Source organism: Bacillus rossius, chromosome 2, assembly GCF_032445375.1.
Source record: "Bacillus rossius redtenbacheri isolate Brsri chromosome 2, Brsri_v3, whole genome shotgun sequence".
NCBI classification, from domain to species: domain Eukaryota; kingdom Metazoa; phylum Arthropoda; class Insecta; order Phasmatodea; family Bacillidae; genus Bacillus; species Bacillus rossius.
The window spans coordinates 91,128,397-91,152,714 of NC_086331.1; the positions used below are offsets into that span (position 1 = coordinate 91,128,397).

The following is a 24,318-nucleotide window of genomic DNA, read 5'->3' on the forward strand; positions in this document are numbered from 1 at the left end:
TCCTTTTGAAAGTAAGGAGCAAGGCCCGACACAATTGTGTATGCTAATTTGGTTTTCTGTAATTGCATTCCTGCAGCTATTTCACTATCTGGAAACATTATTTTGAATAAAGAAAAAAATTGGCAGCAGACCTAAGAGAAGAATGCTGCATAATGGCATTCAAACACCACAAAATTTTTGATTTTGTAACACTGTCTTTCCTGAAATATTGTTCAAAACCTCGAGAACTCACAGACTGGGATCTGCTAGGAAAATCACTATTATGAGCTTTGAGATGATTTGACATTACCTGACGAATGAAATTGTTCATTAGAGGCTTGTCCATCGAATTTGCTTGTGGTAACTTTAGACACAGCAGTAACTGATTTGAAAAAAATACCAACTGACTTGGAAGAATTCACTGTATTATTTGCACGTTTGTGTTTTTAGCCTTTCATGTGGCTTGAAAGAGCTTGTTTGTCCATATTACTGAGGGAAACAACAGTCTTGCATAATTTACAAAAAAAATTAAATTTATCGCCCGGCACTTCCGCGCACCAACTAAATGCTGGGTCAAGTAACCATGTAGGATTGAACGATGTTTTCTTGAATTTAGACATTATTCACCGAAATTGTAGAGGCCTAGTCGCAGCTCCAGTAAAATCTAGCAGAAAGACCGCGAAAGATTCGCAATAAACAAAGCGTAAGTTTGTATGCACATCGCTACAGTGTAAAGAAATATACTACATTTTATAACTTCCTAAGATCACAGCACTAAAATTCGTAAGTATTTTGGCTATGATTAGAGTACAAAAATTTCCAAAATAATATTTGTATCTTTCAAAGAAAATTATGTTTGGCAATCAGATAACTGACGAAACGTGTAAACAAACGGAGGAAACTGCAGTAATGGTGCCGGTGGTCGGTTCGGCCAGCTTCGGTAACCTTCGGGTACACTCGAGAACCGCCAAAAGTATGGTATGTTATAACCCAAAATATGGTACAGTAGCAATATATTAGGCAGACTAACTATGAACAGTAGCTTACAAGTTTACAAACTATGGTATTATCTGCCCCCTTCCTAACGTTGGGTGCGGTATTATCAAAATACAATATGCATGTCATACATACGGTAGGTATTTATAGACTTCATGAAAGCAGCACACTTGTATGTCCCAAGTCCAGATACGTAAAGGAAAACATTAGTTTAAATATGATTTTATTTGTCAAATAGTAAAACTAAAGAGTGAATTCTGTAAAACATTGAGAAAAACCTTCATGATAAGCGAGTGGTTAGTGGTTTTGGTCATTTCCAGAACTTTCACAATTTTCCCTGACTTTTCCCTGACCCCCAAAATTCCCTGACTTTTTCAGGTTTCCCAGGTTTTCCAGGTCGCTGGACACCCTGCCAGGTAACTTACAAATAACCATCAAAGATGGTAATGCTAGTCGACAACGTAATATAAAATCAAATAGGGTCAATGATGCTCAGCAATGTGTTACAAAAATCATGCTTTTTATACATGTATGTGTGTGGAGAAAGGAAAAGTTACAAGAATAGATTCAAAATATGTTTATTGCTTAGCACAAAAATCTGAAAGCCTAAATAGATAAACTAAAAAAGGGATTTTAAAAACATTTTTTAAAAATCTATGTAAGTAACGCTGAACAAATTAAATTAATTTTTATACAGATATTAGTCAATACGTGAACAATGAAAATGCTACTACCAACACAAATCTGTAAGCAGTAAAGATGCATGTTGCATAAAATCTATGTAAGTAACACTGAAAATGTTAAATTAATTTTCATACAGATATTACTCAATATACAAACAATGAAAATGCTACTACCAACACAAATCTCTAAGCAGTAAAGATGCATGTTGCATAACCTCAAAAAAATTAATAAAAAGACAACAAAGTAAAATAATAATTTTTTTTAAATTTACCTGGTTCCGAGCAAAGGTTCCATAGTTTCCAATAGTCACTAGTGTTTGTTCTAATAACACATCATTGTTGCTATGTAATAATGCAACTAAACTTTTGGCTTCCTGTTTGGTGAGAACCCTGAAAAAAATTATCAAATTCACTTTAGCACCACATACATTTTACATTGGTAAATCTGGTTCTTAGGACATATGACAGATTAGAAAATAAGAAAATACCTTGCAAATTCTACTACTTGATATAACATCATTTTGTAATGTAATTAGTATTTTCATTTTCATTTGGACGTATATGCGGTCATTTAACTTACTGTAGTCATAACTTTGTTTACCTAAACCTTTACAAGACAAAAGATTTACTCCTCTGAAAGTTTTATACTTAAAATTTTGTAGAATAAGCTGCAGTAACTACAGATTCTTAAAATGGGCAAAAATCCTGCTCTACAAAAACATTATTTGCACTCATATGAAATGTTTGCAAACGTATGAAATACAAGTCTTTTATCTACCATCCGCCTAGCTGAAAATAATGACAGACGTGAAAGAAAGAAATGTTTGTTGTTATAACAATTTACATTACTGATGAATAAATGAAAGTCATCAATGAAAATGATAAACATTTATATTAAATAGGCTTACATAAGCTTGACACAGATATTATTAACTAGTTTAGAATTTACTGACCTAATAATGCATAAAAACCTGTAAATAGATTTGAAACACAACACTAGAGTAAGTTTTGTTTGTTATGAATTACAGTGCATGTGGACAGCCACCCTACAGGCAACTAGTAAACTTCCCTGACATTCCCTTCACTACACCAGCAAGGGAGGGGAAAGATGGACAGAGTGGCAATAAGGCAGTCTTTTTCTCCCCTGTTGGCGTGTACCAACAAAACTAGTTATAAATTTATATGTACAGTGTACCCAGGCGCATAGGAAGCAAATATTTAATGGGGGGGGGGCAAATGAGAGTATCATAAGTGGTGGATTTAACAAAGGGGGTGTCCGGGGGCTCTATCCCGGTAGAAAAAAAATTCTATTCTAAGGAGCAAAATGGTGCTATTTAAGCATCTTTCGTGCATAAAAATAGAATGCACTACTAGCAGAAATTTTAACTTTTTTTTTAACAAATTTACTTAAGGCTCGGCATCACAAAACAGTGTTCACTTTTCAGTTTTCGCCTCGTAGAATTCATACTGCACAGAGTACATTTATTACAAGCACCTTCAAATTAAAATTTTTTTAGCATTTAAAATTAAAAAGTCACAAAAATTAATTTTTCGAAAAATGCAGTTCAACTTTAAAAAAATAAAAAATTAAGGATGGAAAAAAGATTTTCGCAATAACACTAATATCATTTTATTCAGGAAAGTCGACATTTTATTTTGGTATTAAAAATTAAAAAAGTCAAAATTTTAATTTTTTTTACTGTCAGACTCCCCTTAAGAATAAGTTAAAAATGCGAACCCCACAGAATAGGCGAGTGAAGATGCTTAAAAATAACTGCAAATCTGCTTTATAAATTCTTGTTCAATGATTTGTAGATTCAAAGAAATTTTTTTATTACTCAGAATAATCACGAGCGACGAGCGGAAAAAAATAATGCACCGACATAGGTAGACCAGGGTGGACAAAAACGGAGCGTAAGCTACTGCAACGAGCGGAAATATTTACTGGTATTATATCCCACTATAATATTTCCGCTATCAGCACTGTGAAACGTGAATATTTAGAAGAAAACAAGAACAGTTGCCGTATTTATTGTGCCTGTAGACTTATCGAAAAGTCTTAATTTATTTTAAGAATAAAGTAACGCACAGACAAGAAAATCCTACAATACCACTTAGCATTGCAATGAAGACAATGCCTCTTGTTCATCTGATGCAATGGCCGGGCAAAACCTACGCGCCTGGTGTACCTTCCTCCTCAAAAGACATGTGTTATTTTGCACATAGTTGATCATACACGTCAAGAACATAATCAATGTTAGACTTTCAGAGTTATATGTACTCACTGGGAAACAGGTCTGAAAATTGTTCCAGCTAGGAAATTTGTAAACCATCTATAAGAGCATCGGTGGCATAATGTCATGTCTTGCAAAATATGTTCATCATTTACTAGCAAATATACAAAAATTATAGTTTTAAGGTGCTAGTTAAAAAGTGGTGCATTCACTTAGCTATGTGACTTAATCATGGCTGGGCTATAATTAAGAAGTAAAAGTAGACAGTTTACTTGAAAATACTGGAAGTTAAAACAATGTTTCTCTGATGATAAGCCTGCATTAATGAAAGAAAAAAATTAACAAATGGCCTCACTGACATCTGACACACCATATGGCATGCTTATGCATTATGCCATTTACATACATTCAGTGTGGCAGCACAAAATAAAGATTGCTAGGTAACTGCAAGATATCATATACTACAATAATAATATATATGTTATTTGAATAATATGAACAATTTTCTTAATGGCTTGGTTCACGCCCGCGCCAGCCAAATGGCGGGATAGGGATTTATATGTTAACTTAAATGCACGTGATTCTGTCAGGTTCATTATAGAACTTTCAAATAAACGTCAAATTGCAGATGATGTAAGCACACAGGTCACTACGTGAACAAACTTTAATTATTATTTTTTTTACAATTGATAATGTTTGGTTTTCATTTCATCACAATTTTCAGGCAGTATGTTCTACCACCTAAAATATTAAATAGCGACCTTGGTCATATCTGAATCTTAAGAAAAGTCAGGGGCGGCGACATTGAATCTCTTTAAATATAAAAGCAAAAACTAATTTTTAAAATGTATATTTTGGCAGCACCTGGTGTAGAGGCTGCTTCCTACTCTGGTAATATCATAAGATCTGGCGGCCGTGGACAGGAGCGATAACCGCGGGGAACGATGGCTTGGGAAGGGAACGACGGCCTCTTTGCCACTTTGCCTGTCCCTCCTCCCTCTCCTTCTATCAACCCAACTGTCACACGATGGTCTATGAAACAGTGAAGGCCTGTCTACAAGAGTCCAAACCTGTGTGTAGTCTGTGTCCTTATCATGAACTGAATGACCCCACATTGACGCAAGGAAAACTGCCCTGTCTACAATTGCGATGTCTGATTCAACTGATTTTTAAAGTAGTCACCAACGCGCCGTAATTACAGAGCGCCAAAATAAGTGTTTTTTGATTGGTTTTGTTTGTTTTCATGCACTGTAAATAATGAGTACGCAGCTGTTTTGAATATTCAAGGTGTGAATGTTGTGAGAATTCAATAAAATTAAGTTATTCAATAAGACAAAAGTAAATGCTAATAAATGAATTCTAATCGCATCATGAAAAATAAATTTGTATTTTTGGCCTTTGAAAAATGCTGGTCGCAAACGGGCAGCACTAATAAATATTTTGTTTTGGTCTTCTTGGTTTCCTGTTCCTACCAAATGGTCAGTTATTTTCTGTTTACCTTTATGAAACAGGAACCGGAAACTGCAAATATCACGAGACTTCTCCATCTTCTATGCTACCAAAGGACACAGATTGGGACAAACAGTTGAAGTTTACCAATATATTCAGACTAGGGGGATTGGGACCATCGCCCACACCACCCACATCAGAGGGACACGTGAAACAATTAACGATCATTGTTCGTCAACACAATTTAGGTTATTGTAATTTTAGACTGGCCTTAAACCTCTCACTGCATGTAATTGTACTCTTCGGATCAGTTCTCTAGTTGCTACATTACAGCTACTGGAAGAAATTGGCGTAAATATTCCAAGAACCTTTCTCATTGTAGAAAGTCCATGAAGAAGCGAATGAAGCTTGAGCTAGCATCTGGATGTCAAGTATGTATTTATATGATGTAACAATTATTTTAAAATTTTTAATTTGAACTTTTTTACAGTTGGAAAGTAAGTAGAGGCAATGATGTAATCAGCATAACAACAGCGTGACGCTCAGAGGGTGGAAAAAAGTGCAACGATCAGGAGTATAGTAGGAAGATAGGGAAATGTAACTGAGGAGTGAGGTGCTTGATAACATGTTTGCATTATAGCACAACTGCTTACTTGAATACTTGTGCACTTGTATATACTTACACACTTACTCACTTGTATACTTGCACAGATTCTTAGACTTCTTATTCCTCTTATCATGTACATATATTTAAACCTTACTTCTGACATGCATGGCAGCCACGCGCCGATGTTTTTTTATGGGTTTTATGGCAAGAGTATGATGCTTTTGTATGTAAAACGGTCAGTACAATAAAATTTGATAGTTGAATAACCGGCTTAGGGCTATATACTTCTAGTGGGGAATAATAGTCTATTTTGTTTAAAAAATGTTTTTATTGGCATTAAGACAGTGTGCGGTACATGTAGGCTTAACAAAAAATTGTGGTTTATATTTTATGGATTTATTATTTTGCCTGCCTAAATATGAGGGTTATTTTTTTTTCAACCTCCGATCGGCTGTAATAAAAAAACGGGAATGAATTGGGAAATTATTTTAATGTCAAAAGAAACGTTCATCTTTACTCTATTTTTCCACATAATCACTGTGCAGATTGAGGCATTTGTCGTACCGATGCACCAGCTTTCCAATACCCTCTGCATAAAATGATGCCTCCTGCCTATTCAGCCACGTTTTAACAGTGCCCTGCAGTGTGATTACAGTTTCATTTCTCCATGGCATGCCCATTAATCGATACCCTAATCGCTCGTATACGAATCGACACGTCTCGTAGTGTTTACTCCCTTCCACCAACCATGTGGAGCGGCCAACTCACACCTCAGTTGAAGCTTGGTTATGGGAATTTCAACATGGCTGCAACGATAAACTGTACGGCGAAATGCGAGCTGCGTGGAGTCATCCGTTTCTTACAGGCAGAAGGGCACACTGCAGCAGAAATCCATCGCCGAATGAGCACTGTTAAAACGTGGCTGAATAGGCAGGAGGCATCATTTTATGCAGAGGGTATTGGAAAGCTGGTGCATCGGTACGACAAATGCCTCAATCTGCACGGTGATTATGTGGAAAAATAGAGTAAAGATATAAGTTTTTTTTTACATTAAAATAATTTCCCAATTCATTCCCGTTTTTTTATTACAGCCGATTGGAGGTTGAAAAAAAAACCCTCGTATAAAATAAAAAGCCTTTTAAAAGACTGCAGACAATGGAATCCAAATGTGCAACATGAATTGAGGCACTCATGTGTGATTTTTCCCACAACTTTCAGGTGACCATAGCCTAAGTCGCTAAGTGCCTTTGGACGGACACAGGTCAGAATTTGGAGTATGCTGTGAATGTGGGTGCTTTTTTTTTTATAAAGTTTTGTATAGTTTCGTTGGTTGCCCGCCCTGGAGTTGCAGGCGTAATGAGGAAGCGTTGAAAAACAACAATTTCATAACAATCTGGTTAGCTTAATTAATACTAAAAGTAACAATGTGATAAAACTATTTAAATTATCAAAAAATGATATACATTGAACTCTGGACCTGAGGTATAATCAAACTTTAGGCTTTGGTGTTCCTAGGATTAGTATATACACTGAGCTCCAATAAGCCTGACTACACAAGTTGAGAACGTTAATAACCTATAAAATAAAACAAAGAAACATATCAAAAAATTTAAAACAAAGTCAGTGATTTAATTAATTAAGATGAAATATTGGGTGTTTTAAAATTGATACTACTTAATAGAATATTAATTAAATCATTGCAATAAATGTTAAAAATGCCTGTTTACAAGACAATGTAATGTAATTGACATGCCAATCTGCAATTATAATATGCGGAACGTTATTACGTTGCTCTTTTTATAACAGATTTGGCTCGAATCACAACAGAAATAATTTCCTGTTCACTATGCGTATTAAATTAATGAAAGCAAGGTGAATCGACAGTCCCTTAAAAATTACTTTGACATGGTAGACATAAGTGCTACGTAAAAGAGTACAATGTAAGTTAATTTATTTATCAGTTTGGCTAGTGTTGGACAAGTTCGTGCCTAGCCAATGATTGGCAAACACATTCAAGTCATTTAGATAGCGCATAAGGCTGGAATATAGAATAAACATCACGGTTTGATTTATGTAGTGTAAGATTTTTTCGTTTATAAAATAGTGGGTGGAGACTCACAACGATCAAACCTCCGAACTGGGCACTTAGTCACTACAAAAGTTATTTAGAATCCATAGTCTGCGCCAAACTTCCTGGCAGGCGAAAATTCGCGAGGATGTGCATTACCATATAAGAGAACTTTTGACTCAACATCCAATCCAGTTTGTTCGTAACAGTCTGCTTACAGCTGAGCTGTTAACAACTTCAGATCTATCTGTGTTTTTCTGTGGGTCAATGAGGAGCTACTAGATGGGCGAGTCACCATGACATTTGGCTTGGACAGTAAATGAATAACAGCTATTTGTAACCTCTTTATTTATGAATTTATATTCTAAATCCGGAACCTCCAAACAAAATGTGAAACGAGACAAATTGTACAACTTTTTTAAGCATTTACATAAATAGGTAAACTGAACAGTTCTATGTTTCACTTAAGATTATTAAATAAGTTGATAAATAATGTTTATTATGTTCTCAGTGGACACAATGAACCATTATTAATAAAAAAATTAACATAAGTTAATTATTTTTTGATCATAATCATTTATGAAAATTTTGTAATATGTCTAAATATTTAAAACCCAAATGTAATTTAAATTTTAAACTTCAGGTTAGAGTACTTTGTTTCACAAATCAACGCAAATAATTAATTTACCAAAAACAATACATATACATTGAAGCAGGCGCACACAAAATACAAATGCAATACATGTTAGACCGTGTTAGGAGCTGTAAAAAGTATCAAATAAGTGTTTTTATAAAGCTATTTGATGAAAACAGTTTTTATCTGGAAAAGCAATTTATTGTTTCTTAACTGAAAAATTTTAAGTGAAGCCTACAAATGACCTACCTTTCTTTTAAAGAAGCAGAGAAATGTTCATTATAGATGACTGCTTTGATTGCAATTTGTAAGTTCTTGTTCCACTACCCATCTTGCTGCTCAATTAAATAATTATAACTATAAATATTCAACTAAGGCAATTTAGATGTACTTATCAGTAAGTTGCTATGGAATATTTTAACGCTATGGTTTACATCTTACCCATCATTACATTACGGAAGTTTAAATTTAATTTTATGCTCTAAGAATGAAGCATTCTTATCAAGTGATAATTACAAGATGAACAAACACTTTATGAAGAATTTTAGTTTATATAAAGAGAAGTTTCTTCATGGTAATTCTCAAACACAGGCGTAAGGAATGTTTGTGGTTTCAAAAGACACTGACTACGTACGATAAGTGTTCTCATCACGAACTGTGATAATATTTTCCAGTTAAGAAGTGTCATCGTTTCCTACAGACATGTTGTTCAAGATTTGATTCCAGTAATATAGCAAACTACTATTCATGACATCATTGTGCTGTGAAAAGTCTTGCATTGAACCATGAATAGAGGAACTCTTCATGTTCTGCAAATTCAAGGAAAGTTTAAATTAATGATAGTCTTTTGTTGTTTGTGTAACTATAATATTGCCAATCATTTAGTTGGAGAGTTAAAGTATTTGTACCATACACAGTTCATTCTGAAATATTTCCTCATAATATTAGTTAGCCTCATTATTTATCAGAGAGATTGATTACCCTAAGATGTCTCTTGCATTAAGTAGCATAGTTCTCACGTAAAACTTTCTTATCGAACTAGTAGAAATGGTTTAAATTTGTATAAGTGATTAATTAAATAATTCAGGATAAAAAAAATATTATTAGCGATCAATTGATACCGAAATTAATATTGAGTGTCCTGTTAAGTTGTATATGGGTATTGTGGTTGAATAATCATTTACATTTTCATATATTAATTAATTACACATTCACCTTTAGAATATTTGATTCCTATTATTTTTTAACTGATAACACTGTCTGGTTTATGTGATTTATTCAAGTTAAAAATAGATATTTATTAGTTACTATATATCTTCACAGAAATAGTGGCAATGTTTTTTTATTGGGTTGCTACCATATTGTACAATTCTGAAATCAACCCACAACTAGAGAGTAATGGAAGGACAACTGCCATACTTGTGCAATTAAGATATCACATCTGTAGTCCTATTTGTGGCACTGTACATGTGTTCATGGAAATTCTGGTATTTCTTATTCAGACCCCCAATTCCAGCCTCCCGATGAACTACAAACACACAGGTAGCAGCTTTCTGTTTACTCTAAAGTGCAAATCTATTCAGAACCTCTTACAATTCAGAGATAATTTTTTTCAATTCGTATTACAAAAATTTTATTTTTAAAGTTTCTCTTAACTGGTTTTCTTGTAAAGTGAGGCTATAAATTAATATTATATCAAATTCTGTAATTAAATTTAGGTGTCATAATCATTCAAATGTATATGATGCTTTAACACTTATAATTTTTATCGCAGTAATTTTGTCTATTTACTTACTTAAAATTATGTAACATTAAAACATATCACAGTAAATTTGTCTATTTTCTTATTTAAAATTGAGTAACATTACAACACTGATGAACATTTATATGTCTGTAATGTTGATTTTGTACTTGGCATAATGCTAAGGACAACACCAAACAATTAATTGATAATATTTATATAATGAGTACACAATGTAATTGTGAGAGCTTTTTTATTGGTGGCAAAAAATTTAACCTGGATATGTATATATTGCACTGAAGTATTTTAATTTTTCGCACAACTTAACGTCTTCATTCAATCGAATGACAGTCTAATACAGAACAATTTAAAATTCATCTAAATACAGCAACACTTGTTACAACCAAATGACACAGATTTTGCTGAATGTAAGAATTATTTATTGTTAGGCAGATTGTAGATATTATCGTAATATTATGAAACTAAAAACTAGTTTTTGTTTGAGGTTATCAGAAAATTATATGCCAAAAATGAAACCATTGAAAAAAAAGCATGTTTTATCCTTTATAAAAATAACTTTAAATTGACTATTCTCTCAGTAGAGATTTCACAATTGATACTGTTTTAATTCTTGAATCAATATATTTAGATTTTTTCCTTGGGTTGTACTCTATTTGAATGTAATTTGTTATTGAAAAATATTAGTGATTTTTCTCTCAATCATACCAGACTGCCCTTCCACACAGATTGCCAGACACACCAGCCGGCCAGACGGTCCAAGGACTGCTACTCGATATATTCATGTTGAACCAGCGAGACACGTTTGGTTGCAGGAGGCACTGCTTAGCTGCCCTAAGATAGCTCACAGAGCAGCTGCGGAACTGCCGGCCTTCAGAAGCCCACAGGTGCCAAGCACATCTCGGCCCATGGCCCATGAGAGTGAGTCTTACTCCACGTGAATCAACAGCCCAAGGTGCAAGCATCACGTCAAATAACGCATGGCAATGCCGCCTATTGTATCGTGTCCCTCCTTCCCCAAGTCTAAATAATGAATGTTTGACCACACATGATTACAAGTGCTCTCCAGCGGGACAGAATCACAATCGTGACCTTGAACTGAGTCCTTGTTCTTACAAAGTAAAACCTGAAAAACTAAATTTTTTTTTAGTTTTGCATTTTTTAAGACAGTCTGAAGAACACAAATTACATCTTACTGTATGAAAAAATAAAAGGGTTTTGTAAATATTGTTACATTAAGATACACACAGCCATCTAAAGAACTTATCACACTGAACTCTCAAAAATGCACGCACCTTTCTTTCATACTTAATGTCTCCAAACAATTGCGCAGTTTCTCCTCTCCTCCTTCCCGTAACAGTTTTTCTGCTTCTCTTTTGGTAGCCTCCTCGGTGTGCCGAGATTCTTCCAGATTCAGCTGGTTTTTGGATGGAGTCACTCTGCGCAATGACTGGCGGCACATTCTTCTCCTGATTGGCGAACCCACCAGTTCACCATGGCAACCAAGGCCTGACAAGTTCTCACTAGATCTGCTCGCCAAGATGTGCCGCACATCCACTGGGCTCAAGATACGAGGAGAACTCCAAGGAGAACACTGTCAATGCCAAATAACACCCTTTATAAGTGCTAATACTTTACTGAGAAGAAAAAATTTGAAGCACTCTCCCAATACATTACAGACAGAATATTTAATAGCTTTTATGTAAACTTTTCCATTTGTTCTACAGGGCAGCCATAATGTATTTAAAATACTTTCATATGAATTTAGATGAATGTTTCTCATTGCCTAAAGAGTCAACAAGAAATGGTACTGAATGACATAAAACCACGCTTGGGTAAAATCTGTCTTTTCTCTCTCTCCTACCATATTTTTGGAAGTAATAGTTTATTTTATTTATTAAATTTAAAGTTAGCTAAATTAATAAATATACTAAAACTCTAGCTACTTGTATGCATACTGATTTACAATATTATTGTATGTTTTCCAAAAAAAAATTATTTAATGTCTTTTTGGTTGCTTTTTTTTCTGAAGAACTCTTCCTTAACTGTCTGGCCAATCCAACAGCATTACTTATTCACTTTGTTAAATTTATTTTATAATCAAACACTGACAATTAGTAACAAAATTAAAAAAAATTGGAAATGTTACATACAAAATTATTTTAAAGTGTTAAGCACAGTGTGCAATCACTAGTAGTCATTCATTAGTCTACGGTTATGCCTTAGTCCTGTGGCAATTAAATGGAGTAAATTCTCATACAGACTTTTAAGCTCTAATACCTACAAATATTACAGACTTAACACTTGATGTTTCACATAAATACCATATGCTCATATTCTATTATTCCATTAACATTTTTTTTAGGTGGTAAATGTAACTTTCAAATAATCATATACATATTTTAAATCATAAGTGAATTAAGGACTCATTTTTTCTAAAATATTGAAGCATGGTTTGTAACCTCTTGGGCAATCAAAAATTAAGGAGTTTTAAGGACTCCTTTATTGCCTTCACCACTATCAAGAGGTAGAAAACCATTTTTAATATCACAAAATATCTCAAGAATAAACCATTAAATTGGAAATGAACAAAAAATATGTTCATTTGTTGGTTGAACTTGTAGATAAGCCTCCATCATTAATAATTATCTCTGGAACACATATCTAACCCAAGCCTAGTGTCCATCTGAAATTTACAGCATTAACTTTAAATCATTTCAAACTGCAGTAACTTTATAAGTCCATAGTACAAAAGAAAAACACACCTTTTTAGTTTGAAAGTAAGATACAAAATAAAAAAATTGAATTTGAAAAAGTGTTCTATAAATAAAATTGAATCATGTGGCCCGAAAGTCACCACTTCCAGGTACTGCACGTGCACAAAACTTTGTTTGCTGCCAAATCGGAAACACAATAACAATGTACCCAAATTTATCCATTACTTGCCTGCTATCAGTCTTTATGTAGTTTTTTTTTAAAGGATTCTTACTGTAATTTAAGGACTTCTAAGGGTCCTTATTTAAATAAAGACCAATTAAGGACCTTTTAAGAATATTACTAAGGCATACAAACCCTGTGAAGTTATGAATTTTTATTTAGGGCACTATATTTTCATACTAACAAACATAAACACCACCAGAAAATGTTGGTATTTACATGTTAAAAGAAGATGTCCAATCAAATTTAGTGAAGTTAGCATGAAATGGACTGTAATGCCACATGGAAACAGTTTCAAATTGTTTGAAGTAATTTAATGCATTTTTTTGGACTTACGCCACTGCAGTTTTATACTGTTTGTCATGGAAAAATTCTGACAATCAAAAAAATACAAAATATGAAGATAAAAAATTCACAGAAAACAAGACAATTAGCTGATGTCCGACAAACAGAACTAACGATGAATCTAAACAAGTATTATGAACAGCAGGACGACAGCACGGACAAAAAATTTTCAACCTCTAAATATTAGACAGCACAAGAATTCCGTTGAAGGAACTTAGTCATGAAAAATAATATAACCCAGACGAAGAGTGGGCTAACAACGACGAGACAGATTAAATGCAGGTAACACAGCAAACATATAAACACAATGATGAAGATAAACAAGTACTATGGACAACACGACGACGATATCACTGACGAACACAGAAGGTTTCCAGTGACAACAGTTACGACATTTCGGGAACTGACATCTGTTCCCGTCATCAGGCACAGATTGATATTGGATACTGGAAAACTGAGGGTTTATATATGTTTGAGCAAATGCATATGTTATTTACCTACACTACTCTTAATATTTAATAAATTATATTCCAACTGTAATCAATAATTGATCAAGAAAAGATGCTGATAAAAAAATATACATATAATTAGGAAATATGTTTGTGAAACTATTCAGCAAGATATTTCAGCTGTCCAGATCTGGTTTTCAAGTTAACAAACGTCTGATTTACGATAGTATTTATTGTATAACCTTTAGTAAAAAGCTAATTCAATTAATTAGAATTATCACATAGCAAGAAATAACATTAAGTGTGGTGTCCACAATTTTATACCTACGAGTTATATTGGATGCCAAGCTATTTTTTTTTCACCAACATGTAGATAATACTATTAGTTGCACTTGAAGATCTTCTTAGGTTTTATTAAATTTATAACTTTTCTGCATAAATACCTGATTGTATACTTTGTTCATCAAATTGATTAGCTACAAAGTAGAATATTGTGTCGTAATTTGGAATGAAATAAATAATTTTGATTGTAATAGAATTGAAAGTATGCATAAAAAAATTCTTAAATTAATATTTTAAAATTTCAGGTATTTAAATTCCTTTTAAATAATGCTACACTCCTACATAAATTTAATTTGCATTTTATATTTATTAGACGTTCAATCAGTGATGCACATTTTATTATATACATTTTATTACCATTTTTGATGCTTCAGACATATTACGGTTTGGATTAAGAATTTTAACTTGAAATTATAGAATTAGTGACACTTTTAAAACCATTAGTAACTATAAAATTTGTAAAAAAAATACAACTATTTTTAATAATCTAGAAACATTCATTGGTAAACAAATTCAGCAAAAAGTTATTTAAAACTTTTATAATCTACATATTTATTTTGTATACACCATTTTAGTTTCTGTTTAAGATTTTTGTAAAAACCAAAGTAACCAATTATAACCATTTAGTTAATATGAACTTTATCAATCTTTATTTATCTGTGTGTTGAGTTGTTTCGTGTTTTGTCGTAAAGTTATTGATATATTTCAGAGTAGGTATTGTGTTAATGTGTTTTGGTTGTTATTCTATGTGCTTATATTGTACCTATTTTTTAATGTATATGTCATATTTCGTTTATAAGTGTCGTAAGGCACAAAAAACTGAATTTCAATTTGATCTGACAGTTTTAAAGCTGCTGCTTGACCTGTGCCTTCTAGATTACACAAAAATATTTCCCTTGAATTTCAGCATCTTAAATATACATTTTGTAGACTTTAAATAATTTAATATGGATATTTAAAACCTTAATATCCTAGTTTTTTTGAGTTCTATCATCCTAATAATGAAAAAATTACATAAGAAAACCCTTGAATATTTTCATTGGATTTGCACTCATTAAATAATGATCTACAATTACTTCAATTATTCCAGTGTGCAAAAATGCAAATTCTATGAAGCTAGTTACATTACGATTTTACGAGTACGGCCATTTTCCTCATTCCATAGAATGTATAAGAAATTTTGGCAAAATAGAATACTGCCTGCCACATGTTTTTTTTTTAAATTGTTGTAATAGGAATACAGTGTTACCTATAATACATTTTTGGAAACATTTCTTTCTTCTCGTTCGCGATCTGTAAATGATTTGTTATTGCAACTATCACCGTCAGAAGCGCTATCTGTAAGCTTTAAAGTTAACCTGAGAAACAGATAGAGGGTTGACAGCGCTACCTACAGAGTATTCTATACACTACTTCGAGGACAATGCTTCTGTACTCATTCCATGGAGGGTGTAAGATAAAATGGCAGAATTCCGTCTCGCCCTGGGGGGTATGGCAGATTTCCGTTATGGTACTTTTCCGCCTTTTTCGAAGAGGCCAGGCGGAATACTGCCATTATGGTAGTCTTCCGATATGGTAGTCTTCCGATATGGTAGTCTTCCGTCGCCCCAAATTACAAACTTGATTAACTCAAGACAAAAAGTATATTAGAACAAAGATCCAACTTCTAGCATTGAACGCAAAGTGTAACAAACCCTAAAAAAAACACTGCAGCAGTCAGGTCCGCTGCCTTAAAACTTCGCGCTTCACCACAGGCGTCGGCACATCCTTCCCCCTCTTAGTATTGTGTTTTGTTTCTCCTCGCCTCCCCTCTCGGGGTTGGCGCATGCGCGCTGTGCCGCGCCGATTCAATATAAGCAGCCGTCAGGGATTTATTCCTTCTTCTTCTCTCATTTTGGTAATCATGAGCACGTAGTCTTCAAGTAGAGTTTCAACGACGTGTGAGAGCGACCTCGGGGGGAAAGCTATGTTAAGTGTTATTTCTCGTGAGTGAGGCGGTGGCCTTTGCCTTTATGTAATCCGCGTACTTTGACTTTTTGCTATTTAGTATAAATTTTCTTTCGGCTGCCACCTTGGAAAAATTTGTTTGGATTTAAATTTCTGTTGTTTAATTTCTCTTATTTGGGTTCTCAGAGCTATTCTCCCCCGAGAAGTCAATATTTTTATTGATTATGATGTTATTTATAGCGTGTAATAGCTTTTTTTGATTCATGTATTTTTGCTACACGTTAAATTATTATACTGTATCTGTGGCGTAAGCCTTGTTAGGTAATTGAGCTGGTTGACACGACGGCCCTTTTGATGGTTCGTACAGGGATTATGATCCCGTTATGCGGGCGATACTTGCGTTAAAAAAGTTTATGGCCTTGATATGATAACTGTAATGCTCGTCTACATTAGGCGTACTTGTTCGTGTGTGTCCCTTCAGGATATCATTGCTTGAGGAAATTGTATTTCGCTAAATTTGTACCTTTTTTTGTATTTATATGTCTTGATGTTCACGGACAGCATAACTTCTAAGTATAAATTCTCATGATCATGGTATTTCACGTTACTTTGTATGAAATGTCCTATTGTTATTGTGTATTGTGTAGCTTAATTATACTCTGGGCTTAAGTAAAACTTGAATTTAAATATTTTCTTATTGGAAACTACCTTCATAATCCCTGTAGAATGTATTTTTTTTTAATACACAAACAGCTTAGTTCCCGCCGACTACTTTAAGTCAGACTCTTGTTTAGACAGCAATTATAGAAAGATAAGCTTTCAACACCAGAGCCACATACCAAACAAAATAGCATTGAATACAAAGTGTACCAAACCCTAAAAAAAAACACCAGAGCCAAATACCAAACAAAATAAGGTGTGCCTTATCACCTTACAGCATTAAGCCACCTCACATTTATGGCTCTACCAAAAGTCCACAAACCAGGCCTGCCTTTATGACCAATGCCAAAAACTTTCCAAATTTATGCTAAAAATTGTTGAACCACTCACCGGCCAAACATCTACCTTCGTTAAATATTCTGGTCACTTCATCCACATAATCAAAAATTAGAAATAGCACCAACTGACATACTCGTAAACTTTGATGTTCAAAGCCTTTTTACTAATGTGCCGAACATGCCTTGGATAATAGCCATAGAATACTCTGGGACAATGCTGCACCACTCATACAAGAAAAACACCCAATTAAAAGGATACTTAAGGAATCAGTATTCATTGTCAGCAATAGAAATATGATCAGTCAACAAAGCATTGAATTAAAAAAATATATGGATACCTTTAATTAAAAAGAAACCAATTTACTACACAACTCAATTGCAAACCAACAACCCTCACATTTATACATCAGTTAATAATATCGCCCCTTTTGTGCACGGACAATCAGGATAGCCTTCACTTGCCATTGGCTGTGCAAGGAGAGGAGCTCTAACATATATAAACCCATAGTTTTCCAGTGTCCAATATCGGTCTGTTTGTGCCTGATGATGGGAAAAGAGGCCAGTTCCCGAAACGTTGCAACTGTTGTCACTGGAAATCTTTTGTGTTCGTCAGTGATATTATCGCTGTGTTGTCCATAGTACTTGTTTATCTTCATTGCTGTGTTTATATGTTTGATGCGATTCCTGCATTTAATCTGTCTCATCGTTGTTAGCCCACTGTGTTTGTCTGTGTTGTTACATTATTTTTCATGACTAAGTTACTTCAACAGAATTCTTTGCTGTCTGATATTTAGAGTTTGAACAATATTTGTCTGTGCTTTCGTTGTTTTATTGTCCATAATACTTGTTAAGTTTCATCGTTGGTTCCGTTTGTCAGACATCAGCTGATTCAGTCTTGTTTTCTGTGAATTTTTTTTCGTCAGATTTTTTATTTATGTTTTTGATTGTTGGAATTTTTACATGACAAACAGTGTAAAACAGCATTAAATCAATATTCCTCATTGCATGAATTATTTAAATAATGTTAATAGCAAGTTTTGCCCTACAAAAATTCAGTCTGGTTGGTGTAGTAACTTTGTATTGTGGGAATGAAATATTATTATGTAATGTTGGCAACAGTTTTGATTCTATGGCAGTGCGCATCTCTACGAATAGTTGATGGTTGTAAGACTATATTGATTAAGTATGGCTATCAATATAGGAATTACAGTTAATATGTTAAAATATCCTCAAATACAGAAAGTTTATAGAAGCTTTAGTGTGAACTTTTTATATTCTTTGGTTTTAATTGTTTTCTATGTGATCAGTAGTGATGAAAACATGTACCAAAAATCAGGGTTGTTTAAGAACAGATCTGTCACAGCTTGCAATAATAAACCATTTTTGCACTAACTGAAGTCATTTATGAAATTTATAAAAACTGAAACAAATATAACCAGACTATGATTCAAACACAAATTCTTGAGAACGTGATAGTAATGTCTTACCATAACACACCATGCAAAACATACAAAACACTTTTGATTACTAATATCTCAAGCAATGAATACAATTAGGTATCAATAACAAAATATTGCAGAAAACTATGAAGAGCATTGCTGTGGCAGATAATTACTACTACCAGCCAGTTATATGACAGGGTTCCCACCAACTTGTTTCTGTAAATTTCCCTGAGTTTTCCCTGTTTTCCCTGTCCTATAATATATTTTCCCTGTGCTAAATTAAAAAAAATAATGAAATAAACTAATCACAACAAGAACAATTTACATAATATACAGGCATACCTATGCTACTAACATAAGGGTATTATCAGCTATTTTATTACCTGCTAAATTGCTGTGAACATTTAGACATACATAGGCCTAATGTTATACCACTTCTGCTGCATAGGAAAAAAATGTTTAGGTATCTTGCATATTCAATGTACATTCACAAAATATTACAAATATGTACTGGTTATTCTTTAAGCCCAATAAATATTTTTCTTAATTTTTTTAATTTTCATCTCTAAATGCTCTTTTTGTTTCTCTATTTACAGTTTTTTATTTAGCAGCTCTTGAATTCCTACAGTCTTGCATTTTCTTTCTTTCTTACAATATCTGTCCAACTTCTTGTCCTCTTCTTCATTTTGACATTTTTACTCCAGGGCACCTTTGTACCTTGAAGCTTCTCCTCTGGCATATTTTATCATTTCCTGATATACTTGAATACAATTTTCACCACCAGCATTACTAACTCCATCCCAAACTCGTCGCAGGCCAATCAAAGATTTCTCATGGAGATTTTCAACAAGCATCTCCTTATTGATGGAGAATCCAGATTCCACAAAAGCATTACCATGTGAGAGAATTAATATAATTTTCACTGCAAGCCATTTATCTTTAAACTGTTCTTCTCCAATCAACATATCTGCAAAAAAAGTGTCCAATCTGTTATTGTGTACATGAAATGATGCAAGTTTGTCAGAATTTATATAAGTAACAAATTTGGTAAACTGAACACTAGGTCTATCAGATTGAAGAGCAGTTAGGTGCTTGGCAGACATAAGAATTTGCAAACATGTATCCATGCTTGTCCTACACTCTTCCTGTTTGTCCAACAATTTTCTAGGGTCCAAACAAGAAGCAGCTTTAACCATTTTGTATTTTATTGGGCTACGTTCAAGTTTCTTGGCAATCTGAACCATGCATGTTTTGCATTCTGTTAGGAACCTTTGTTTCTGAAGTTATTTTACATCAACCACACCTAACTCATGCTTTGCAGCAAATCCAATTTTCAACTTTGCGAGTGGAAGTCCCAGACTTACATCGTCCAAATTAATACTAATAAGCTGATATGCAGTTATCTTGGCTTTCAAAATTTCCATCTTAGTTAAACGTCCCAGCAACTCTCTTAGCAAGTCCTCCAATTCCTTATGCAGAAATGGTGACATTGGTTTTAATGTTTGGAACTTCTTTAAAAATGGTTCAAGTGAAGAAGCCATTGTCAGGAAAAAAAACTCAGCTTAGCTAGCAACAAAGGATCCCTCAAACAATCCTTCACTTTCTCAACAAAATATGTAGCAGGTAATTTACTGGTCTTGAAAAATATTTTCAAGTGAGGAAAAATTTGTATTGCTCTCTCACACATTGGGACATTTTCCAACCACCAACATATCAGAAAATTTGATCAGAAGAACACTGCAACTTGTAACTTGTCTGAAGTCTGATCGTCGAGCAGGTGAGTCTTTGAACACAGAATATATGGCCCTTAAAAATTGAACAACATCCCACCCGGTCTTTCTAAAACCCAATTGAAAGGCACCATGAACAACATGGAGACCACAAGATCCCAGGTCTAATATATCTGGATCTTCTTCGCACACCTTAGTTTTTGCATTCAATTTTTTCATGAACAACCTATTGACATTCGGCCCATCCATGGATACTTGTATAATTTTGGATAGTTCCACATCCTTTAGTTCCTGTTGAAACCCTTTTAAGAGATCATCAGCTGTAGAATGGCCTAAAAATGAAGAATTCCAGTACCTGGTCATTACTTGATTTTTGTTGACGTCCCATATATGTACAGCTATGTCCATTTGTTGTACCTTTTATACCCTATTGAAGGATTCATCAAAGCATGCAACAATGTATTTTGTGGATCTGATTTCATCTGTAAGTTTGTGGAAAAAATATGGGGCAAGTAACTAAGTATGGAGTCTTGGTACTACTAAGCTACATTTCTTGTGCAATGGAACTATATGGAAACATTTTAGCAAACAAATTGCTTATTCCTTGTTGGCTATTAAAACTGTCTTTTTTCATAACAACATGTAATGCCCACAATATTTCTGCCTTTCTGACATTACTGTCTCCCTGAAAATGTATTTTATTTACCATGCCTGAAGATGCCTCTTTCAGAGCACTGAATGATGATGATGATCCAGTTAACAATGAACAGGATGCTGGTGTGCTGGATGCTAATTCAGAATTTGGTGCTGTGGAAACTCTTGAAATAATTGATCCCTTTGTTTCTTGGTGATTTAAAGGCTTTGTTAAGTATGCTGACATAGATGCAGAAATACTGCTTGCAGTAACCAACTATTTTTGAAATTTCCCTTCTTGATGGCTCTTCACAGACTGCCTACCCATACTACTCAAAGAAAATACCTTTTTACACAAAATACACTTTGCACTATTTTCATCACCCTCAACACGACATAGCCACTTTTTCCAGTCAGGAAACAGTGATCCATCTAGCCAAGCAGGATTGAATTTAGACATCGTGAATGTCACACAATTATCCACTCAGACTATCAAGAATAGGCCTAGGCCTAATGTAGAGTAGCAAAACACATTCGATACTGAATCGCTTAGTCTCACAAGTTTCACCGTGTTTTCATTGCACAATTAAGGAAACTGAGCTAGCACACACCCGTGAATGTAACCTATATTTCTAATGAGAAAATAATAAGAGGACCGCCGTTGATTTCTTCTGGAAAAAAAAAACACTTCTCACAATTGACTAAAAAATTTCAAATATATTTAACTGCTTCTGTAGAACTCTTGACTCAGAATAACACAATGTGTAACTATTTTAGCGGTGTTTTTGTTGTGTTTGATAGGCAAAAATCTTGTCATGATACATAATACTACCAATAACACAAATTACAGTGATACAAAAACACCACCACAGCTGCAGCACTTTTGAAAAAATACATCTAAATAAATGAAAATATATTCACTAAACAATCTTCAAAAAGTTTCCAGCATACTGGATACTTCAAAGTTATGACACAAACGGCCAAACGTATACGAACTACGGTGCCGCCGTTTTCTACAACTGGCTTGGCGCAGCTCGGCACGGTCCGGGGCCGGCTACCATGAAATTCGGCACGTCACAGCTGTATGGCGAACCAAACTTTCCCGGGACTCGTGGCTTATCTATTACTTTGATTTACATGTACGACCCGCACCCCAACTTTCCGATTTTGTTTTTAAGAAAAAATGTGCTTGTGATACATGTATTAATCAATATATAAATATATATACACACACTGTGATTGCCGCACAACAAATTTCCCTGAGTTTTCCCTGTGTTTTTGACCCATTTCAATTTCCCTGAATTTTCCCTGTTTTCCCTATCGTTGGGAACCCTGTATGATGTATATTCAATGAATTTATGTTTTAAACTGAGGTACATTTGCCTGAAAATCATAGGCTGTTCAGAGTAGTAACATGATTTTAATTATTTTATTTTATTTATTTATTTGTAATTGTAACATGCCAACTAACAGGACAATGCCTTTAATGGTAGGCACACAATTAGACACAAATACACTCACTATAATAAACATAAATGAAAAACACAAAACAATACAATATAATACAATATAAAAACAGAACACATAAAGACAATAAAACAAAATTCAAATGTTACAATTTAGACAACACAGAACTAAAACACACATGATCATTAAGAACTAAGGAAAATAATTAAAGTGTTTATCAAATTTATTAAAGTTGGTTATTAGCCTAAAGATAAGATCATTATTTCTGTTAACTGTACATAAAGTGGAAGTTAAACGACTATTAAAAGGAGGTACTCTTAAACCGGTGTTTTCAAGTATATATTTACAGTTCAATTTGTTAGTATAACAGTTTTTAATGAAAATAGTCATGTAATTCTCTTCGAATTGAGAGAGATATCAGATTGGGTAGAGGAAGATGTTTTTGATTAATAATATTTATTAATTTATTCTGTATGTTTTCGATTTTCATATTATCGCACATATTGATGTTGTTCCAAATTACTGAGCAGTATTCTAGTTTTGACCTAATTAATGCTAAATGAAGAGAGAGGATAAAATCAGTTTTTGTAGCATAACATGTGATATATTTAATTAAAGCTAATGTTCTTGGGGAACTAGAAATTAAATGTTCAACATGTTGGTGAAAGAACAATTTAGAATCTAGAATGATGCATAAATCTTTGAGAAAAGAGGATTTCTGAATTAAGGTGTTGCCTAATTTATAATCATATTTGATAGGAAGGTATTTTCTAGTAAAGGATATTATTTTTGTTTTGCTTTTGTTCAGGGTCACAAGATTTGCTTTACACCAGTTATTAATTTCATTAATGTCAGTTTGTAATAATAAACAGTCATTAAAAGAGAAAATTTTTCTACTTATTTTTAGATCATCTGCAAATAGAGTGCCAGAAGAATGATTCAGAATTTGAGTAATGTCATCAATAAATATGATAAAGAGTAAAGGAGACAAGGTACCACCTTGAGGAACTCCAGAACTAGCTATAAAATTTGAAGAATTGGAGTTGCTGATAAGATACAAAAAAAAGTTCGATTTTTAAGGTAGCTAGAAAACCAATTAACATAATTGTCACTCGACCGAAATTATGTAACTTGCTTAATAGTAATGAATGGTTTACAGTGTCAAAAGCTTTAGCAAGATCAAAGTAGCAGGCATCTACCTGACCCCTGCTAATGACTTCATTAAAAATAGGATTAAGGGAAGTAATTAGATTGGTGGCTGTGGTCATTCCTGATCTAAAGCCATGTTAATTACTAGATAAACGATTTTTTAGTTGGAAATTAGCGATTTTAAAAACTATTTTTTCAAAAATTTTAGAGAGACCATTTAATAGCGATAATGTTCAATAATTAACCACATTTAATTTGTTTCCATTTTTATGATTTGGAATGACTTTTGCAATTTTCCATTTATTAGGAAAAACTTGGGTTCTTAAACTAGTATTAAATAAATGTTTTAATAGGGGTACTTATAAATGTGAACAGCCTTTCAGAATAAAATTAGGAATCCCGTCGGGTCCTGTAGACATTGACGGTTTTAGAGCCCTTATGCCCCAAAGCTTATGCAATTGATATTTAAT

General features: G+C 33.6%; 1 protein-coding gene across 2 annotated transcripts in view; it reads right to left on the minus strand.

The window, feature by feature from the left end:
- Positions 1-24,318, minus strand: part of LOC134529454 (uncharacterized) — a 108,543-nt gene that overhangs the window by 55,170 nt on the left and 29,055 nt on the right. For both annotated transcript variants that reach the window (XM_063363569.1, XM_063363570.1), the window contains exons 3-4: positions 11,705-12,003; positions 1,931-2,048 (exon numbers count right to left, since the gene is read on the minus strand). In XM_063363569.1, the coding sequence (XP_063219639.1) occupies positions 1,931-2,048; positions 11,705-12,003 (417 nt within the window). The remainder of the gene's footprint in view (positions 1-1,930; positions 2,049-11,704; positions 12,004-24,318) is intronic.